Source organism: Vanellus vanellus (genome assembly GCF_965231255.1).
Source record: "Vanellus vanellus genome assembly, chromosome: 6".
Classification (NCBI taxonomy): Eukaryota; Metazoa; Chordata; class Aves; order Charadriiformes; family Charadriidae; genus Vanellus; species Vanellus vanellus.
The window spans coordinates 68,157,640-68,178,912 of NC_138911.1; the positions used below are offsets into that span (position 1 = coordinate 68,157,640).

At 45.4% G+C, this 21,273-nt stretch overlaps 1 protein-coding gene across 4 annotated transcripts in view; it reads right to left on the reverse strand.

Annotated features, from left to right (window-relative positions):
- Window positions 1–717: 717 nt before the first annotated feature.
- The window catches only part of KTN1 (kinectin 1), a 78,086-nt gene continuing 57,530 nt past the window's right edge, over window positions 718–21,273 (reverse strand). For 2 of the 4 annotated variants that reach the window (XM_082484803.1, XM_082484802.1), the window contains 16 exons: window positions 21,052–21,142; window positions 20,879–20,947; window positions 20,413–20,450; window positions 19,324–19,414; window positions 17,188–17,274; window positions 15,275–15,364; window positions 14,075–14,155; window positions 13,518–13,607; window positions 13,335–13,427; window positions 11,929–12,000; window positions 11,382–11,465; window positions 11,100–11,183; window positions 8,632–8,715; window positions 7,164–7,256; window positions 2,349–2,472; window positions 718–1,217 (listed from right to left, as the gene is read on the reverse strand). In XM_082484803.1, the coding sequence (XP_082340929.1) occupies window positions 1,213–1,217; window positions 2,349–2,472; window positions 7,164–7,256; window positions 8,632–8,715; window positions 11,100–11,183; window positions 11,382–11,465; window positions 11,929–12,000; window positions 13,335–13,427; window positions 13,518–13,607; window positions 14,075–14,155; window positions 15,275–15,364; window positions 17,188–17,274; window positions 19,324–19,414; window positions 20,413–20,450; window positions 20,879–20,947; window positions 21,052–21,142 (1,276 nt within the window). In that variant the 3' untranslated portion in view covers window positions 718–1,212. The remainder of the gene's footprint in view (window positions 1,218–2,348; window positions 2,473–7,163; window positions 7,257–8,631; window positions 8,716–11,099; window positions 11,184–11,381; window positions 11,466–11,928; window positions 12,001–13,334; window positions 13,428–13,517; window positions 13,608–14,074; window positions 14,156–15,274; window positions 15,365–17,187; window positions 17,275–19,323; window positions 19,415–20,412; window positions 20,451–20,878; window positions 20,948–21,051; window positions 21,143–21,273) is intronic. The other 2 variants (XM_082484805.1, XM_082484804.1) reach the window with 2 other exon arrangements.

The window sequence follows — 21,273 nt, forward strand, 5'->3', positions numbered from 1 at the left end:
ACTTTGAACCATTTGACCTCTACCATTAATTCACCTTGGCCCCCAACTGTTCTGTTGCCTTCCCTCAGATAATCATGTCCTCGAGTGTTATCAAGAACTCAGCAACATCTCACCTTGCTTATTGGAGAATCTTGTGCCGAACTGAATGGGTCCTCTAAGACACACTTAAAAACCCAAAGCAGAGGAGGGCCTGATCTCCCCACGCCACCAGAAGAATCCCTGTCCCACTGAAGACCCTCCCCAAATTTGCTCCCCATGAAACACCCAGTAACAGAGCATCCAACCCACCAAACCTCCTCCCACCACAGACTCCCGTCCAGGAGGCAGGTCTGGGACAAACGGAGATAACTCCGCGCGCCGAGGTGGCCGAGCAGGCTGGTCCAACACTGCCACAAAAATTGGATTTGCCATACAAGCCAACGTTTCTAACCACTCCTCCCCCTGGTACTCCCTGATTTTTTTCCCCAAAGACAGCACACGACATGGAACCATAGCTCGCATGATGGTTTGCTGGGGATTTCTTAAAACCTTAGTGCCTTTTGCTCCGAAGTTTGCAAGCGCCCCAGTTTGCCTCTTCTCAAGCTTTTGCCTCCTCCTCTACCCAAAAACCAAGTACACCGAGGACAACCCGACGCCCATTTCAGGGAGGGGAGAGGTGGAAATCTCACCCGAGTCATTCCCATTCAGTTAAAAGAAGAGAGCACAAACACCTTGAATAATAGCATCCCTTTATTTGCTGACACCATTACAAAAACTGATTACATTAGCAACCAAAAAAAAAAAAAAAAAAGGAGTGTTTACTTGAGGTTGAAGTCAGAGGCAGCTAATCCCAAAAATGTAATTAAGTAAAACAGTGTACAACATCAGTATTAAAATGTTATATCCCATTGGTGACTTTACCACATTGGAGTTTTCTGAACAAGTTTTATTGAGCAAAATAAGATAAAAGATTATGTGTTTACTGTCTCTCCAGGAATGTAAAGGTCTAATTATCCAAACAGGTTTGTTTTTATTATAAAACTAAACTCTGGAGGTGTCTACAGAGTTGGGTTTTTTCTTTAAATCAGTAGTCTAACAAGGATTAGAAAAGACAAAACTCTGTTCAGTGTTTCTGACGAAGTAGAAAGGGTGAAAACATAAATAAGGCTTTAATTTGGCAAAATATAATACAGTGCCTTCTGCTATCCTCAAATTAACGATTCCCCCGTGACTTCATTCTGCAAGAGAAACACAAAACGCCACGTCAGCCGAGCCGTTTCCGAAGGTTTCAAGCAAACCCGCGCCTCGCCAGCGCTTCAGCGGCTCACGCCAGCCGCTTCGTTAGCATCGGCCCGCGACGAAGCCCAGGGAAAGAGACACGGCAGTGGAGGCTGAGCAAGAACAGCCTCCCAGAGCGGAGGCCGAGGCAGAGCCAACGCTTTCCTCCCACGTGTGCCGAGCCCGTCCTACAAGACTGGGCTCACCCCCCCAGGAACAGCCTGTTACCAGCCCTTGAGACCAGCTCTGCTGCCCATGCTGTATTACAGAGGCAGGAGCAGAAAAAAAAAAAACCCACCCTAAATTAGGAAAAAAAAACCAAGTCCCCATCCTCAGTAGATGAGGGGGAGTTCTGACACTTCTCGTAGCGGCTCATTCAGTGCCAAGGCTTCGCTGCCTCCCAAACCCAACAGTTCGCAGCCCGCCTTCACACCCAGCTCCCGAGCTGCATCAGCTTGCTGAGAACATCTAGTCTCAAGTTTATCCAACCGTTAGCTAACTTTGGGTCATTTAAGAAGTTTATCAGAATGATGCAGTCAACCACAAAGGCCCAGGTTTCCAAGCTGGCTATATATTAAAATAAAAGCCTTGTTTGTGTGTCTATAATTGGAGGAAGAGTTCATGCCAGACTGATGCTGCAGATACTCATATCCCCGTGACCACAGCAAACCATTGCTGTTAACTCAGGGAAAGCCCAGGGGGTTACTTTATATCCTCCATCCCAAAGCAATCGGAGCATGGAAGTGTGGACATTTTGCTCACGTAGCTGGGACGAAGGAAACAAGGCACAGACACTGGGAGAACAAAACTCTGGGAAACCTGCTGCGCGACACAGCAGGCAGCGGAAGGGGGGGATAGAGTTACACGCCCAGAGAGGGACATGGGGACGTGAAATTAGTCCCAGCTAACCGAAGTATGGATCCAGAGAGGAACAAATCCAGTGCCTACTAGAAGCTTTTGATGATTCGCACACAGGAAGTCTCAGATTTTCACACCTGACTTGTCAAATCTGAACAGGGTCCCACCACCACAGACCATTGTCCTTCCTGACAGCCACCCAGTTCAACTAGACAGCCACTGGCCGCACCTACCTACTAGCTGGTAGTGTTCTCGTCCCTTTGACAGCATTTGGCTTACTGAAACGAGCAGCTTCTTGAGATGACCTACATCCTGGTTAAGATTCACCGCCACATTTAGTCTTTTATCAGTCAATTCCTGGAAGAAGGGGGGAAAAAAAAAAAAAAAAAATCATTAAAAACTCATTTACAATCTAATTACCAAGAAAGCCTAGAATTAGATCCTCCGTATAAAATTACAACTCCTTGCGCAGATGGGAACAATTCTTGTAAGTCAGAGGGTTATGGCCACACTTAAAGAGAACACGGTTCAAAGTCAAGAAGCTCTTTCCTGTTCCCGGGAATTACCTGCACACGCTGAACGCTGGCGAGAGCGTCGCCGACCTCCAGCTCCCCCCTCCCTGTGTGCCTGGGACTCCGCTTACTCACTGCTTCCAGGAATCTTGCTCGTAACCACAGCCGATCCGGCCTCAGAAGTTATTACCCCAGGTCCCCACAAGCCTGGCTGAAAGCCCCGCGCAGACGAGCGCACGTGCGTTATTACGCAGACCGCTAAGCAGAGTGACGGTGCGCCCAGCGGGAGGGATGGCTTCTGATCCCCGCAGCTGTAACAACAAGGCTGCCGGACCACCAAGGACTCGGTCTGTACAAGCATCTGCGGGACGGTGTCCTCAGCAGTACACAACGCCCGAGCACGAGGCAGGCCCAGCTGTGAAACCATTTGGAACAGCTGGCGGGAGATACACACCTTTCCCCACCCACAGCGCAGCACCAGCGGCTCCTGTTGAGGCTCGGGATGTGGGCTGCTGCCCGCCAGCTATCCCACGGGTTCACCCTCTGCTCCCAGCCCTCGTGAAATTCCTGCTTGCCAGCGACACCCAGACTTGGATGAGGACTCCACAAAGCAGTCTAAGCACCGGCCAACAGGGAGAAAAGGAAAAAAGAAAGCTACCAAGAGCTAGAAAACTGGTTTCCCATCCTGAAATGAAAATGCTGAGCTTGCTTTTTTAAACAAAAACAAGTGGCTTTTTTTTTTTTTTTCTTTTAAAGGAGTTCAACAGTTTATGAAGAGGGAAGTGTCACAACTCGAAACGGGCTCTTCCCCTCTTGCCTGCCCTCCTCCCCAAAGTCAGTCTTGCTGAGCTAACGGTGATATAATCCCTGTTTTATTACCTTTATTGATTAGCTCCTCCAGAGACGTACAAAGAACTCCGCATCTAAACCACACATTACTACTCTTTATTCAGCTCACAATACAGACACGCCGATAACCCGTAGGAGAGCTTTCCCTTGCAATTGGCTAAAAATAAGCAAATCTGCCGTGGTGTCAGCGATACAGAAGTACCCGATTCTCAACATGGAGCACAGAGGTGTTTGCAAGCGCTCAGCATCGGCCAACTCTGCTCCGACTAAAAGCAGGTTTACGGACAGAATGAGACCGATGCATAACGCTGTTGCAAATCTCTCCCCGGAGTCTCAGGGAAATTAGAGCGAGTTCAGAAAGGGCCACTTTCCCAGCTCCCATTGGGATGGAAACGCCGCTAGACTTGCTGTAACGCAGAGCGGGCAGTAAATCATACTCAACCACCTGCACCATTACAGAAACTACTTTGGGCTCAGGCAAGAGAGCAAAGCAATATATTGCAAAGCTCTTACTTAAGTGCAACTGGTAAACATTTTTCTACTGTAAAAAAAATCATTGGGAATCTATATTAGGGTAGCCTTAACCTATTTTACCCTTATTAAAGTAGAAAATCAGGTCTGTCGAGGCTGAGACTTGGCTTCGCAATCTCGTACGGATTGATGAAAGCAGAAAGGCAAATGCAATTAGCATCCCAGCAAGTGAATGAATCACAGCACTGGCCAACAGCGCTGGGTATGAAAGTGTGTGTGCATTAGCGTAGAAACCATCACGAGCAGAAGCAATGAAGGAGCCTTTCAATTCGCTCTCTGCGCTCATCTCTGGCAAGAGCTTTTCTCTCCCTTATTTGCTTCCTCTCCCTTCTGTTTTGTGGTTTCACTAATATCAGGCAGTGTTTACTTGTGAATTATAGACATCTCCGGCCCTCTTGGGGCCAATCCTGACCAGCTACCATTGGATTTGGGCTCAACACAGCCATGCAGCAGCTTCGGAGATCCCGGGAGCGCAAGATTGCCTTATGCAGTTGTTGCTGTGCCCCAGCGCCATACTCTCCGTGACCCGGGGGAAAGCGCGTCTTTGGGATATGGGGATGAAGAGAGGAAGAGGATGGTAGTGGGGAACCCCTTGCCATCACAGACTGGGTGACCAAGACGGGCGCTGAACAGACAGATTCTCCCCCGGCCATGCTTTACATGTATGGCATTTCCAGTTTTCAATGACACACTGCACAATGATGCACACACAGTTTTACACTGAGATCTGGGAGGGGGGAAACACATTAGATTGCACATAAGCCTCAGAATAAGTTTACTGCCTAAGCAAGCTGCCGAATATAAATGACTTCCTTAAAGCATACTAAAAGGCACCCTTTAGTCAGCATCTAGTCCCGTAAGTGACAAGGAAGCTGATTAGAAAAACCAAATGGTCTATTTTTAAATAGAAAGAAAAGGAGTCTAAAGAAAACCACACAGAACGTGTCTGAGGGTTTACGCAAGCATCATTTCTCAATTTTGAGGGTTGGTTCCAGTACCCAGAAGGAACAAATATGCTCATTTTCGAGCATGTGTTTTCAGGTCCTTCTTAAAAAAAAAAAAAAAAAAAAAGACACTGTTGCTAGGTGGAAGTGGCTGGAAGACTTTCTTTTTTTAATCCGAGAGCTATTTTAAGCTGGGTTTTTAGGCTTCTGGGGAGACAGCTTCTTTTTTTTTTTTCCCAAAAAAAAAAAAAAAACCACCAGCAAAAACAGCTTGAGGAAGAAGATAAAGAAAATGTTCTAATTCCAGCCTCTGCCAATGGCTACCTGTCAAGAGCGCTGTTTAGACAATTAACGTATTTTTACTAATGAAGGCTTAATTACAGGTTTATTAGGACTGTTTTTCCACATGCCTCTTCAGAATAAAGCAATGGATATTCTGGAGGAAACCTGGTTAGGGTTCCGCAACGCGCCCACGCAGCAGAGCAATGCATGAGCCAGAGGGGTTATGCGAGTTAAGGCTAAAGCAATTCCATCAAACTAGCCTAGCTGGGCCACCACAGGGCACATCCAGTGACACCTGGCTCAGGAGGGCTCACCAGTGTCACCAGCCACAAAATGCCATGGCTGCTGGCATCGTTGTTCTGATGTACCGCTTGGATAAGCCATAAAGCAGCGAGCAAGCAGCTTGGCACTGGTCTGAGGAGGGCCTTCCTCTTCCAGCCTGCCACCGACAGGGACACAGAGCACCTGATGGTCACGGTCAGGGGCCGGCCTCCTGCTGGCAACCCAGGAGAGGGCTCGGCATCCCTTCCAGGAAACCAGCTCACAGGGTTGGGACATCCATAGTCTCGCAGGCCCAGCTGCGTCTCTGGCTCAGGCACGGCGAGCCCACGACGCAAGGGTCGATCAGCATCCAGGACTGATCACTCCGGAAAAGCCATTTCATTCCCGCTAATGACTGCAAAGGCAAAGGCTTTTCTACAGTACTCCTTAGAGGACTCCAAGCTTCCTCTCGCAGCTGATGAAGCTACTTATTCTCAGCAGCTAAAAGGAGTCGATATAAATTATTTGTCCTACCAGCAAGTGCTCCTCTCCCCCTCAAATGACAGTGTTTCCTTCCACTCTATCCATCAGAAGAAAATGGGTAATGAGTTCCATTGACACCACTTAGCTGTGCAAAATGTGCTAGGAAGGCATCTGCTTTAGCATTCCCCCTTCCTAACTGCCTTCTGGAAAGCTGTTCTGAAGCTATTTTGGAGCCGGTGTGAAAGCTCTCGTTTCCCGAGATGGGGAAGCCCAGTTATGAAGCCGTAACTCAGCCACTTGTATGGGTGGTGTCTTTTTAGGGCCAGCACTCAGAGCAGCCACTACACAAGCGGTTCAGCAATCATCCCTGCAAACAGTAGCCCACAGGCTCAGGTGAGTTACCTGCAAGCGTGAAAACAGACAGAATCCACCCAATTTCAGACCCTGCAACTACAATGCCATTACTGGAAGAGAACGCCACCACCAGTGTGGAGTTGCCCACCCACAGCACAAGGCAGTGCTCAAGTCTGTTGCTTACCAAAGCTCAGGCTAGCAAGGTTTTCCTGCTGGACCACATCAAGGTCAACACAAATTCCCAGAAGCCAGGACCAGCTGAAGTTGAATTCTGGCACCTACCAGTGGCTAAGGACAGGCGCTTGCCCCCAGCTGCAGAGGACCAGAAGGGTCAACGTTCTGGCAAGAGATGTTCTCCGCCTCGGTGTTACAGGGCATGCAAGACTGCCTCTTTTCTTTGGCCTTACAGATATCGGCAAGTGCCAACCCAATAGTTGGTATTTTAAGCTCATTTAGTTATCAGCAGATTTACTTTCAGCTTCCCTTCTTGAAGGAACAAGTCTGGGGATCTTCCCACTTTTGGCCAAACCAAACCAACAACCCATTGGGAAGCCCAGATCTCACATCCAGAGCATCTCCCCTTCCTCCTTGCAAATTTGAGCCACGGGAAAAAGGTCACCATCCAGATGAGACAGCAGAACTCCCAATGCATCCTTGGGGTTCAGCTCCAGGACACCACCCTGACAAGTTGTAGGACAGGAAAGTTTCACCAAGCCTTAATTCACCATCAGTAGCATATGTCCTGTTCCTTTGCTGGACCTCACTTCCCAAAGTTCATACTTGGCATGGAATTTGCGTTTCCCCTGCGCATAGGCTCAAAAGAAACACTCACCGACTCTGTGCAAACGTCGCTGTTTTCAATAACATTGGCATCCCCGACAACTTTTCCAATTTCTCTCTCAAGAGATGCCAAAGACTCCTGGGCCTGTAGGGAAGGAAAAAAAAAACCACACAAAAAAAAAAAAAACCACAAAAAAAACACACCAAACAAAACACAGGAGGCACAACAATTAGCAAAGGCTGAGTAAGAAACAAATCCTGATCTTTCCAGGAGCACTAGAGACAGAGGAAATCATTGTTCGAGAGGAAATCTGTTTTATGCCAGATTTGCTCAGGGGACCAACACATCTGCCAAGATTGACATGTCTCCTTACAATCAGGATGTTGCATGTCAGCCTGCCTGCATTTGAAAGCAATTCTACAGGGAAGCTTTAGTAGTCTCATGTCAAGTTATTAGGTAAAATTTGTGCAGCAAATTTTCTATGCGAGAGTAACAGCGCAGGCAGGTCACCAAAAGCCTAATCAGAGATCTGCCTTTATATAGAACGTACCATGAACCAGAGACATCAGCACAGCTCACTTCATATGTGAACATCCAAAACAATTGTCCTGAGCAAAATGTTTTAAACCCCTTATTGCAGCAGGTCTCCTTTGTCTTCTCACTTCCTAGAAATGCTTTTGTGATCATCTGCCCCTGGTTCCAGGACAAGACCTGCCCCACCAACAGCTCTCCCCACTCCAGCCCTGCCAGAATGCAGTCCAATTTCCTCGCTCTGCCTCTCCCGCAGAAGGAACGCGGCGTTAGATAGTCTGGAGCCAGAGCTCAGCCACTCTGCAGGCTATTCTTGTCTCCATTTATCAATCCTCCCGCGAGAGGTTCATTTCTGGGGTGACAGACAGCACCGAGACCTCTCACGCTTAAAGATTTCCCACTCCAATCCATCTCGCAAGCGCGGCCACTGCGGAAGAGTAGAGGTAAGCCACCTGCTTGTCTCATCAAGCTTGCGTAGAGCTAACTTTATAAAGATTTGCAGTCTCCTGGGTTATAGGCAATTTGTAACCACGTGCGAATGGGCAGATGGCTTGTAAAGCAACTTGTAACCACTACCATTTGAGACCAGATTTAAAAGATCCGGGCTGCGGGGTAAGCGTAGGGCTGTGGGGTGGGCTTTTTGTTAGGCTGAGTTTCTTTATTTAAAGAAGTTATTTGTCAGCCTCAAATCCCCACTTGTTCCCACTGGCATAAAATTATCATGGACAAGAGACCCTGTCGAAAAGGCTTATTAAACAGAGCTGTTTGTTGCATTTTTATTTTCACAGACACGCAGGTATTTTGCATAAGCTCTTACACCCACAGTCCCAGTCACCTGGGGAACCAGCAAGTGGAGTGAGACACCCCACCGGGCAGGCAGTCTGCTCAAGCCGCTCAAATCACCATGTTTTCCAGCAGTGCAAAAATTACAGATCTTGAGGGTTTCGATGACATTTAGATCTGCAACTGATAAGAAGTCTCTTCTTACCTTGGGCAAGTCACCAGCTACCTTCTGTCTCTCGTTTTGATCAACTTTAAGTTTTGATAGTGTTTCGTTTAGCTGCGTTTTCAGCTGCAAAATAGTAACAAAGAAAATCAGATTCCCTCACACACATACAGATTACATCTGTCTGTCCCACGGATTAACCCAGCGCACAGCAACTGCAACGGGAGTAAGAGTACTAACAATTATTGCACACATTGGATTAGTCAACATATATGATGAGGTTTACAAGGACAGTCAAGGAAGAGAGACTCCATCTGTAAAGATAAATGTAAAGAATGGAAACCACAGAAGAAAAGACATGGTCGGCATCAGCTTGATTACCAGTGGTTTCGACTTTTAAACTATATTGCCAGTGGGAATATTAGCAATACTGAAAGTACGTAAGCCTCTCCACCACTCTTATCGCCAGTCAGCCCGGACTTCAACTTAATTCACGGCAAATATGCGAAAGCGTAGATTGTCATCTTCCTAATTCAGGCTAAACAGTCACTTTACTGCTGAATAAACTAAAAAGCTCTACTTGTCATCTTAATAAAGCACCACTTACTACAACTATGTTGACTTAACCAGTCTGTTAATGTCACATCGAGGCATGAATCACTGACAAGGGTATATTAAGTTGTCGATTGTGTTTAGATTCAATCCAAAAAAAGTCAAACTATTTCAGTCAAGAGGGATGAATACTTTGTACTGCCTGCCCTTAAACTACAGCCTTCCAAAGGATACAAACATTTTTTAAAGAATATTTTGATTGCTCTTCAACACAGCATACAGAACCAGCCACAGCACTTAAGGCTTGAGCCTTAAAGAGAAGTGCTAACAAGAAGCTCGAGTGCCAATTTTGTTGGATTTGTGCCTCTGAAGTGCACTGTGCTAATGTTCACTATTCCTGCTGTCAATCTTCTTGGGAGCCAGCAGGGGATTAAAGTAGTGAACAATAGGCTAGTCAGAGCCCTGAATTCTCACTGATTCCAAACCTACGCATTACAGTTGTCTCACCCTTGCAAGGTTCCCCCCTTTGGAGCACCTGGACTGGTGGATGCTGGTTTTCTACATTTTGGGGGAGTGCTGTCGAGCTCCTCTGAGGTTTCAGCTTCTCTCCTTGCTCACCTTGTAAATCAGTGGGAAATGCATTTTGAAATCCCATTGTTTCTACTCCTCACCCTCCTGTAAAACACACTCACGTACACCGGACAGCATTCCCGAGCCATTTGCGTGAAGGTAGTTGTTTACCACCTCCTCACGCTCCTACCGGCACAGCATCATCAGATTGCAGAGTCAAGCTCCCCTAGCAGGGAGCTCAGCTTTTTAAGCTTTTGTTGTTACAGACATAATAGATTGTTGCCTCTTATATTCAAGAGGTTGGCGTTTACTGATTAACTCGAAGATATGCATTCAATTCCCACTTTCCTTGCTTTCAAAACGAGAGGCTTTGGTTGCTGAGGCAAGATGCTAATCAATGCGATATTAGGCTTGCCAAGCATACTATTAACTTAAGCAGACTGTTATTGTGGGTTTGGTTTTGTTTTTTTTTTTAAATCAACTATTTTAACCCAGTTACATTAGTGGCAGTACCCTGGTGAGATCAGCAGCTCAGAGCCTGCAGTGACAGGTTGTCCCATCAACTACTCTAAACGCCAACAAAGACACGGTGACAGAGACAACCTTCCCCGATTCTGGCATAAAAGCAAGAAAGCACCGCTCAAACACAAGCGGAGGAAGCATCTAACTGCTCCTGCAGCCTTAATAAAAACAAAACACATCACTGAAACAAGTGAGAAGTGAAAGGGCTCAAACTGGAAAACCATGCATCTTTGGGTCTTTAGGTCTGACCTCGGTTAATCCAACCCCTTCTTGAGAAAACCCAGTATAGGAGCATTACTGGCTGGAGAGCATTTCTAGCCAAAAACGCTGTAACACAGTGCACGCCCCAAGCCAGCACAGCTATTCAGCCACATCGGGATGCCAGCTGCTGAACAGCTGGATACTCGGAATTAATCTAACACTGGTTTTGGCCAATTTCTGTCCATACAGAAGAAGATGGAAAAGGCTCTGCACAGTCAAAGCACAGATACCACAGCTGCATCCTCAAAAGCTTTGGTAAAAAATCACCAGAGAATAATCCTCAAGTTAAACCAATGAGAGAAGAACTTTAGTTGCTCCAAAGACATTGTATTTGCTGTTGCGTATGTCTACACTGTACATTGATTCTCAAGAAGTTTCAGGAATGAAAGTCTCGCAGACTTTGGGAAAAGTCTTAAGAACCAGACATGCTATTGTTAGGAGCAGAGAAAGAGACAAATTGTAAAAGTCAGACTACATAAATGATTGCAATGGACAAAAATATCAAGCTGAAGAGGTTAGCAGAACAGACAGGATTTGAAATAAGTCTCCGCTTCATAAGTATGCTGGGAACCTAGCGTGTGCCCAGCGGAGAACAAGCTTCTTACCAAATTTAACTCTTCATTCTGTCTTACTGCTTCAGAATATGAATCATCAAGTTTTTTCTGCAATTCAGTCAACAGATCTTTGAGCTGAAATGAAGTTTAGAGTTTTAGGATTTGTCTCCTTACGATGCCCACTTTTCTTCTGCTCAGTTATTAGTGTGTCGCTCTACCCTAAGGTCACAAGCATATAAACTCCTCAGCCACAGGGGCTAAGCATTAAATTAGTTTGCCAGCCAACTGGTAACCAAACAAAAGCAAAAGAACAGTTTGCTCAATTATGTTTACCTCTCTGACTTCTGAAACATAAGTAGATCGCTCTATTTCTGCCTTTTCTAGTTCACTTTCCAAGTGTTCTCTCTCTTTCTTAAGCTAGAAACAGAAAAACAGAGTTAAAACAGATGTGTTCAGCGTTTTCTTGCAGTATCATTTTCTTGATTTATCATTAGCTATAAATTTCTATCAAATACTCCATGACATGTAGAGAGCACTTCAAATCCAGTGATTGCACGACACAGATTTAAACTGTTACACTTCAAAAAGATAAAAAGAAAAAGAATCAAGCCCAACAAGCAGTAAACTGCTCAGTCTCACAAGGAAAGAGCTGCAGCGGGTGAGTACAGAAGTGAAAACCCAGACAATTGCCAGTACCCAGCTTCTCTGCTTCATTAAAAACACGGGGCAAAAGATTCGGTTTAAACTGCAGCACAGGCTGCGCTGCTTGGAGGGAAGTAGTCCTAGGAAGTTCAGTTTTACAGCGTGAGCCTAAATCATGTTTTAAGTAACAGAATAAAGCTTTAAAGAGGGGAAAGAAAAAAAAAACACCCGCACGTACAGTTTCAACTTCTTTGATTTCTTCCTTTAACCTCTCTACTTCATGCTCCAGAGAAACGACTGAAGAACGCATCTGCGGTTTTCAAGATAGATAAATATATCATTTAGTTCGGTTGGTCTAAGACAAACTCCCCATAGACACACAAGCTTGCTTCTACGATTTAAAAATATTAAGGATGAAATCACAGTGACTGACTAAAATAAAGATGCTCGCTCAGACAACTCAATATACTGAGTCTCCACTAGAACACCTTTCCTACCTTCTCCCAATGTAAGAAGTTCTTTGACATATTTAGAGCCTAGGTGCCTGAAAGATTAGGAATATAAGGACTAAGCCAGTTGTCCGTTAACCACAGTAAGGAAAATACCCTTCCTAGACAGGGAAGACTGCCTCCATCCATGTACTGTACGTAGCCATGCCCAGCATATTCAGCCGTATTAGAGGCTGCGTAAGCGCAGCAGATGGTAGCACATCTATAGTTCAAGGTCTGACGGCCTTTTGTAAGTCCCTCAAACAAGATGTTTATAAAGCATCTATCTGTTTGCTCCAGGCTCATACTCTGGCACTCAAATTTACTAAGCAGAAGTACTTTAGAAATAATTTCTTCCGAAAAAGCTGTTTGACCTACTTTAATTCTAGATTAGGAAAGAAACATAAAAGGCTTTTTTCTTACCACTTCTGCTAGCAGCAGAGCCTTCCTAAAAAGGAAAGCTTCGCAGGCAATTTCAAATATAATTAGTTGACCGCAATGGATTAAGCACTATTTTAACAGCTCCCAAAAAATTGTTATGATCATACAATACTTAAATTTTAGCACTAAGAGTCTGTATCTGTTCACAAGTGGACTTTGAAAGAAACAGGTGCTCAACAGAAACACAGTCCGAGTTGCCAGGATTGGAAAAATATCTACTCCTGGGCACACTAATGGGACACCTGTACATTCCTGAATCTTTGGCTTCCTATCCTGTCAGCATTAGCATTACTACATGCTCTTTGGCTGCCTCCTGCATCACCTGCAAAGGACTGTGACACAGCCTTGTCATAATGATCAAAGACCCTATACCTGTGCTGTTCATTTGTTCTTGCTGCTCTAAAGGAATAGCCAAATCTAAAGACACCAATTCCTCCGCTTTTTAGGTTTTTAAATGGAAATATGTTCCTCAAAAGAAAAAAGGTCACTCTTAGCATAAAACTGAGTATCAGAGCACCAAAAATCCTATTGTTATATGGAGGAATTATTCCTGCTATACTGGTTGCAGACTTCACCTTTTTTATCCCCTGGTCACACACACATCAAACCAGGCGGCCAGGGCTGTTCTACGCCTGCCTTCACAACGCTCAAACACCCTCTGCGACTTCAAGCAGAAATCGCCTGGCTACCGCAAAAAGCGGCTCTTCAGAAATACCTGTTTAAGTTCCTTCTGTGATTCTTCAACTTTTATCTTCCATTTGCTTTCTTCCTCTTCCACACTCCTCTGTAGCCTTTGTAAAATCCCCTCCTAAGAAGAGAGCGAGGTTTGAAAGCTTACAGCAGAAAAAAAGGCAGCTCGCAACATCACAAGGCACCGGCGGCCGGGCATCCTGCTTACCGTCTCCGCCAGAACCGATTTGTATTTCTCACACTCCAGTTGCAGCAGCACGTGCATTTCCTCGGCCTCCTTCAACTTCTGCTCCATAGCCTGGCAGAGGAGAGAAGGGACCAGGAGAGTCACGTCTCAGTTGAGGGATTTGAGTTCTATTATTTATCTTATTTCAACAAGCAGGCGGGTATCGTTCACATTGACATGTCTGTCTTTCCAACCCACGCAAAGGCAAGAGCCAGCGCAACGTTCGCCTACAACTCTCAATGCTCGATCACAAACTTTTTGTGAGTTACTGCAGTGAATCCGAGCCGCCTGAAAAAAACAATTACTTGAAAAAGGGAGAAGGGATTTTTGAATTTCATGAATGTTTTCACAACTCCGCAAGGTGCTTTTCAAAGACGCAAATACATTTCTGATTTACAAGACGCAAATGTCTATAAAACAGCTTTCTTGTCACCTGTTTGCCAATTCGAACTTCACAAACCAGAGCACAATTTGCAAGATTGATACCAGAGAAATACGCTATGCCACACACAAGGAAGATATCCACCGTTTGTGCCTACCTTGATGTCTTCAGATCCTGCGGCCTCTCTCAAGTATTCTTTAGCCATCTTTTCAAACCCACATATCCATTCGCTATGGCTCTGTTGGGAAACGCATTCGGTTAAAGCTAAGAATAACCTCAATAAATCTATCTTCAAGACATTTGCCTCCCAACTGCAGGCTTACAAGACAGTGTTTCAGTCCCCAAATTTCTCGGACTAAGGCACAGCCTGACAGCAGTCGCTCAGTTAGTACCGCAGGCAGCCCAGCCGAGCTGGCAGGCGGCGGGCAGCAATCCGGGAGGACGAGGTCACGAGAGACACACAGGTCACAGCAGCTTAGAAGGGCCGAAATACAACTGGGTGACAGAGGTCTCCCCGCAAGCGTCAGGGCTCTACAAGAAGTATTTGAAGACTTAAGGCAATCTTTTCCAAAAATCCCTGAGCAGTTGAAAGCAGACACTTGCCATGTAATTCCAAGGATCTCGCTAGGAAGACTCAAACCTTACAGAAACGGTCTTTTTTAAAGACCATTTCTAGGTCATCAGGAGACTAACTTTAGTACATTTGAGAATACTTTTCAGTACGACTATTCAAAATCTCTAGATGTTACCGATCAAACGCAGACCCTGCTTTTCCAGCCTCACTGCGCATCGTTCACATAATCTAAACCACACGACGAACCCAGCGCACTTCCCTCACAAACAACTGAAAGCCACCGAGAATATAAAATTGGAAATTGGTGGTTTTGAAAAGGAACTTTGGGAACAAAACAAACCCTCCTGAATCGTGTTAACTGGCAGCGAGGCGGCGCAGCCTCTCTGGAAAGGGCGGCCAGCCCTTATCTGCACAGCAGCCGGGGAAGATGGATCCCCATCACGCCAGACGGCGAGCAAACACGCAACAGACCTTATCCGCCCCCGAAAAGTTACTATCTCGGTTAGGCACAAGATAACACAGGCAGATGAAACAGATGCTGGGGCGGTAAAAGGAAAAACAACAAGATAACGATGATTTCTTTTTTGTTTTAAGACTTTTCCTGAAGTAACCATCTGCAGCTTTGCCTCTTTGCTGCTGGCAAGCACAGGTACGACGCTCACGTCCCACTGCAAAAATCTTGGGGCAGAGGGGACAGCGGGGAAATACTCCCGACTGCCCAGTGCAGCGGGACCAGAGCTCCCCGTTCCCCAGCCACAGAGTAGGAAGAGCCACTTCTCTTACCACGTTAGAAGGAAGAGAGACTTTAGGAAACAGTTTCTGGAGTAGTTCGCGCGTCTCCACCTCGGCCGCTTCCAAATGCTGCTGCTTCTCCTAAACCAAGAGAAGGACTCACGTGAAATTGGGCAACACGCTCCACAGACCTGGCAATAGCCTCTTCTACGCCTAGAGTAACTTATTTAACCCAGAAAGTAATTTTTTTTTAAGTGAGCAAGGCTATGTAGTCTCTAAAATTGCCAGTAAATTGCTTCAAAAATTGACACTGAATTGCTTTAGAATTTGGCCTTCACATTTGTTCGTGCTTTTAAGCTTTTATTTTCATTAAGTTCTCCTCCAGCCTAGCCTGTTTGTACAGAAATTACACCATCATTCCCTTGTTCACAACACAAACTACACTGTGCTGAGTAACCGCATCCACGGATCACGCCAACCCTGCCACTCAAGTGGAGCGATCTCAAACCCAAGAAATTCAGTCAATCGACAGGTTTTTTTTAAACAAATCCATAATTTTAGGTGGGGAAAAAAAATCACCATAAATTAACATACCACATCAAAAAAAGATAATTACAGTCAAAAGGAAACTTTGTGTTAATGCACATTTGAACCAGGCCAAGAAAGCAAGACTGTATCTGCTAAGTATTACTTTGAAGGACTCAAGAGGGAGACCCTTACATCCCCTTCCCCAAGCTTGGATGCAACGGGAAATAATTATTAGAGCTGTGTGACAATCGCCAGGTTTTCTTTGTCATTGCCCTGCAAATATAAATGCAGAGAGCCAAGGGCACCACAGATCCATCGTTCCCTTTATTTGACGTTACAAGCAGACCAGCCACAGGACATTTGCCCGCTGTGCTCGTGGCAGATTGGTTTAAATTTAGCCATACGATGCTCAGGCTCCCATATAAGAAGTGTAAATGCAGAAAGCCTGAAACCCTGCGCAGAAGGCAGCTTTCAGCCAAAATCCTTCACTAATATTTGGGTTTTTTCCTCTGACATCAGTGTTACTGCGCCTCGCTGCTCTGAGTTCCTCTGCTGCGAGAGATCGGTGGCATTAGTAGGTTGAGATTCAGAGAAACGGACAGGAGACATTAGGTTGTGAAGCTGTGCTAAGTGTGTTAGTTTTCAGCAATTTAGGAACCACTGAGAAGGGGCAAATGGCTGTTTGATGGAAGTCTTCCGACTGCAAGAGAAAGCAGGCGAGCGTTAGCACACAGCAAAAGCAGGTACACAACTTCTCTGAACACGGGGCCGAGCAGAGAGCGGAGACATCTCCAAAACACAGACACGCGATCCCAAACCAGAGCTCCTCTGCTTCTAGCTACCCGACTTGTGTTTTTCAAGTTATTTTGATGCTTTTTTTTGAATTCTGCGTAGTGACAATTAACACCAAATCAGGCTCATAGCACAGGCAAGCTCCTTTCGGAGCGATTCACGCCCCGTATCATTTTGAACATTGGCTCTGACGGGACCTATCCGGCTTTCAAGGAGGAAATTCACAGCTGTGGTGACACCGTTTTCCTGAGGCGTTCCCAGGTTTTTAAATAATAATCTAGTTCTAGTTCCCCACGGGTCCAATAAATTTATTCAAGCACAGTGAAAGCCCAGTAGATGAAAGCAGGTTGCTCACCAGCACAGTTTTTATTCTAGAGCTCCCCACGAGGAAAAAACAATTCACGACAGCTCTAACAATTATGCAAACGGAAATCAAAAATCAGCACACCCACAAATAAAAAAAAAAAAAAAAAAGAAACCTAAAGACAACAGGAAGAAGCAGAGGTGAGAGTATATGAATGATCACTCAGAACAGACTATATTTAAATTGCAGTAAAAGTTAAATGCCTCCATTTCATTTAAAAAAACCAGCTGCAGATCTGCTTCTAGCTTAACGCATCGTTTCTAGCAGTTAACATTACAACCTTGGCGGTCTTGTTCACTTTGTCCTGCAGCAATTTTTCAGTTGATGCCAATGCTTCCATTGCTTTCCAGTTTTTCTCCCGAAGGTCCTAATCATTTTTAGAAAGAATGATTTCAGTTCAGCCAATATTCAAACTGTTTCCGCTTTTACTTCAGAGATATATTTTGCATTACATTCCACCATTTGCATTTAAATGCTGGTTACTGCAAGATGATTTTGCCGGGTAAGATGACATACACTAGCAAAAACAAGTGTGATGTTCAGAGTTTGAATGAAAAAGGGGGGGGAAAAAATGCCAATTTCTGCCCAACCTGCCCCCAAAATCCAAAACCGATCCAAATGCTACTGCAGAGCGTATCGCTACAGCGACCCCACACTTTGACTGCATTTGTAAGAAGAAAGAGGGAAGTTTTCAAAAGTAGTGAGGAACACAGACACCAAACCACAGATTACACAACAGAGTGTTAGGCATGTCGCGTTGCAGAACCCAGCATGGACCCCGGTATACATGGAGGTGTACACATTTATGCCCCTGATCTGGCAACCAGATGTAGCTGCGCCGCGTAGATCCTTATGCCTCAGCCCAAACCTACTACGCCAGCACTGATTTTTAGAAACACGAAGCTCAGGGCTTTGGTTCGCAGCATTTACCCACGCAGCTCTCTCCACTGTGCCCAAAGAAAACTGGTTTGCTCACCAGTGCCCTCCTGGGAGGTTTTGGGATTTCACCAGTGGCGAGCACAGCCCAGATCCGCAGGGAAACACCACCGTGACGTGCTGCACTCCTGCATCTTTCTTGGCGAGGTCGTCAAACGTGTACTCCACAAGACGTCAACACGCAAGCTCAGTTAGGAGACTGAGAGCTCTTATAAAAACAGTCTCACAGCACTTATCTCTGAAGGATGATGGGCTTTGCGGGGAGGAGATTACGGTGCTTGGGATTTAGATTTTATTTTTTTTTTTCCAACCCTCAGAGCAGTCTGCTTTAGCAAAGGGCTATTTTTGAGAAGCTGTATGTTTTTAATTCACCACACAAAGTGGCATCCAAATCCTAGTGTGTACCTACACTAGTTTTACTTTACCACTTCCATTTGCCTGCTATCCTAAGGGCTGGTTCACAGGACATAAAAAAAAAAAAAAAAAAAAAAAAAGGACTGGATAAAATTGCCATGTGGAAAACTGGGACCTAACAGGCATGGTCTGCCCTTAGCAGTAGCCAGATTTCTGCCGGCACCACGAAGGGTACTTAGACCTTGCAGCTCCTCAGGAAACAGGCACACATATGTTCTACCTTCCCAGCTCATCCGTCTTCTGAAAATACCCAGCCACTTTCCCCCTATACTTTATTTCAGCTCTTAAGCTGAATTTACTTTTAAGCAATAAAGGTTATTGCATGGTATTCATTGGATTTTATATGCTATCAAGGAGACACAGGTGAGCTGAAACCCCCGTATTTTAACAACTTTCTTCCACGTAACTTAAAAGCTGCCGTTCTCTTGCCCTGCACAGGTAACATATTACCAAGAGGTAACTTCACAGCTCTGCGATAGAAAATACAATCCCACAAACAACCCATACTGCACCAGCAGCAGCTGCTGTAAGGAAGGCTCGCTGTCCTTCCCCTCTTTCAGAAGATCAGGGTTAGCCACTCTCCAGAATGGGAAGAGCCAGATCTGAGACCCCTGAAGGTAATGTCCCCTCCCGTGTCCTCACACAAGGACCACGACTCGGTCAGAGCACAGCCCCCTTCATCCTCCCACCCCCTCTCCCCAAACCCCCTCCTCTTCCCTCAGCTAAGGAGGTGTTTCTGAACAGGGCTACCAAGGCTTGCATCCAAGTCAAAGAACTTGCGTCCCCCCAGCAAGTCTCCTCCCTCTCATCACATCAGCAACTCGTCAAAAAGCTGACGAAACCTGGAGCGGTTAATTAAGGTATGCTTAGCCATTCCCAAGAAAAGAGGGGAGGAGTGTCCAGGGGACACAATACAGCAGACAACCGTCAGAAACATTTTCTTAGCAGAACACCGTAGGCATCAAGGAGTGCTCTGTACATGGGTTTGGTTGTTCTTTGGGGTTTGTGGGTTCTTTTTTTTTTTTTTGGGGGGGGGGGGGGGGGCGTGGGGGAAGAATTTCCTTACATTGTTCTTTTTCCTCTGTTGCTCGAAAGCATTTCTCTGAGAGGCGAGCTCGTTTTGGAGACTGGCGATTTCCTTCTCTTTCCCTGCAACCCTGAAATAGCAAAAAAAAAAAAAAAAAAAACAAAAAAACAAAAAACAAAAACAAAAAAAAAAAAAACAACACAAACAAGTCAGAAGACATTTAAGAAATTTCAAGTGAAGCTCTGACACCCTTTCACATACACTAACTTCCCTTCCCTTCCAGCGACACACTTTTTGAAAAAGCTGCTCTCACTGACTTGGCAGTACCGCGTGCTTCCTACTGCTCTGTGAACCGCGGGCTGCCAGAGCAAAGCCCATTGTAAAGCTGTTGTTTGCCTACAACAGGCATCTGCACACATTTATCAAGGCCACGGAAAGGCAATGCGTTAGAGGAGGATAAATCAGCCAGCCCACGCTAGTACACCACCACAAAATGGGCACTGCCTGCTGGATAAGAGCATTCTTTTTCAAGCACCCAGTCCACAATTTATAAGTCATTTAACTTAAAAGAAAAATAATCCAGCCAGCCAAAAACGCATGACAGCGGCAATTTGTGTAGCACAGTATAAGCCAGCACGGCATTAGCTTCCACATAGTCCTTTAGTGTGCTTCAGCTCTACATTATAACACACTTTTACCCCTGAGATTTTCCCTGGGAAGAGATTTCCACCAGACGATTTTATAATATGAACAACCCTCTACTAAGCTGAAGTTCCAAGAAAAAAAGCCTGTCACTTTTGCTTGAAACACCAACATTTAACTCTTCAGACACACAGCTGAGCCGGCGTGCATTTAAAATTAAATCAATCGGGGCTTGCTTACATTGCGGGCACAGCAAATTGCAAGCACTGTCTGCAGAAGACCACAGCTGAAGATTATAAATGTAGAGATTTGTCTCGCACTAAAGTTTTATTCGATAGTACGAATTTATCTTTTTTTTTTTTTTTTACTGGCCCCTTCTCACACGTTGATATTGTACATTTGGCATTTATTTCATCTTTTAAATTTCCCGAGCAATAAGCGAAACGAAGCGCTTATCTATTGCGTTCAACTTCCGGCAGTACTCACGCTTGCAGAAGCTCCTCGCTTTGGACAGCCAGAGATGCCTACAAACAGATCAGAAACTCGTTAGGAGCAGACGGGCAGCAAAGAGCGATGCAGAGGGCGCGATCTGCCTTGTTCGCCAGGCCCTGCTGCAGCACTAAGCAGCGGCCCTCTTGGCCTTCGAGGGAGCCCTGCCCAGCCTCCTTTGGCCAGAAGAAGCCCGGCTGTGATACAGCGTGTAAAGACAGGGGTGGAAAGCGAGACAAGAACACAGCAGGCGTAAGAAAGAGCACAAGGCTGCAAATTTACACAATAAAGGGAAGCAGGAACAGATAGGCAACAGCCGGAAAAGCTGGCTTAGTGCAATCCAACCCTGAAGCTGTCCCTGGACTCGCACGGTCAACACGACGACTGGTTTGCCATCCCGTCCGTACAAGCTACCATCACCCCTTTTGACTTCACTCAGTAACACTGCAATTGGAAGCTGTACCTGTTTGCAATTCTCCTGCTTTAATTCTTGAATTTGGACTTTAAAAGATTCGTTTTCCTTTTGCACATCCTGCCAAGTGAAAAGAGGCAATATATAACATATGTATACCTATAGAGATATACGCTCACAATACATATACTCCTTAAAACACAAGGTTTCTATCGAAGCTTTACCTGCAACTGTTTTACTTGGCTTGCAATTTCTCTCTCTTTTTCTTCCACTACAGCTTTCAACTTCTTCATTTGTTCTTCTTCCCCTTTCAACCTGCAGAGATGGTTCAGAAAGTAAGAAAAAAGCGTTAAAGTAAGAATTCATGCTAAAAAGGGAGAGACACTCTAGCTGGGACAGTTTTCAGCAGCAGAAGATAAATAAATTTTGTATGCTATATATAATAA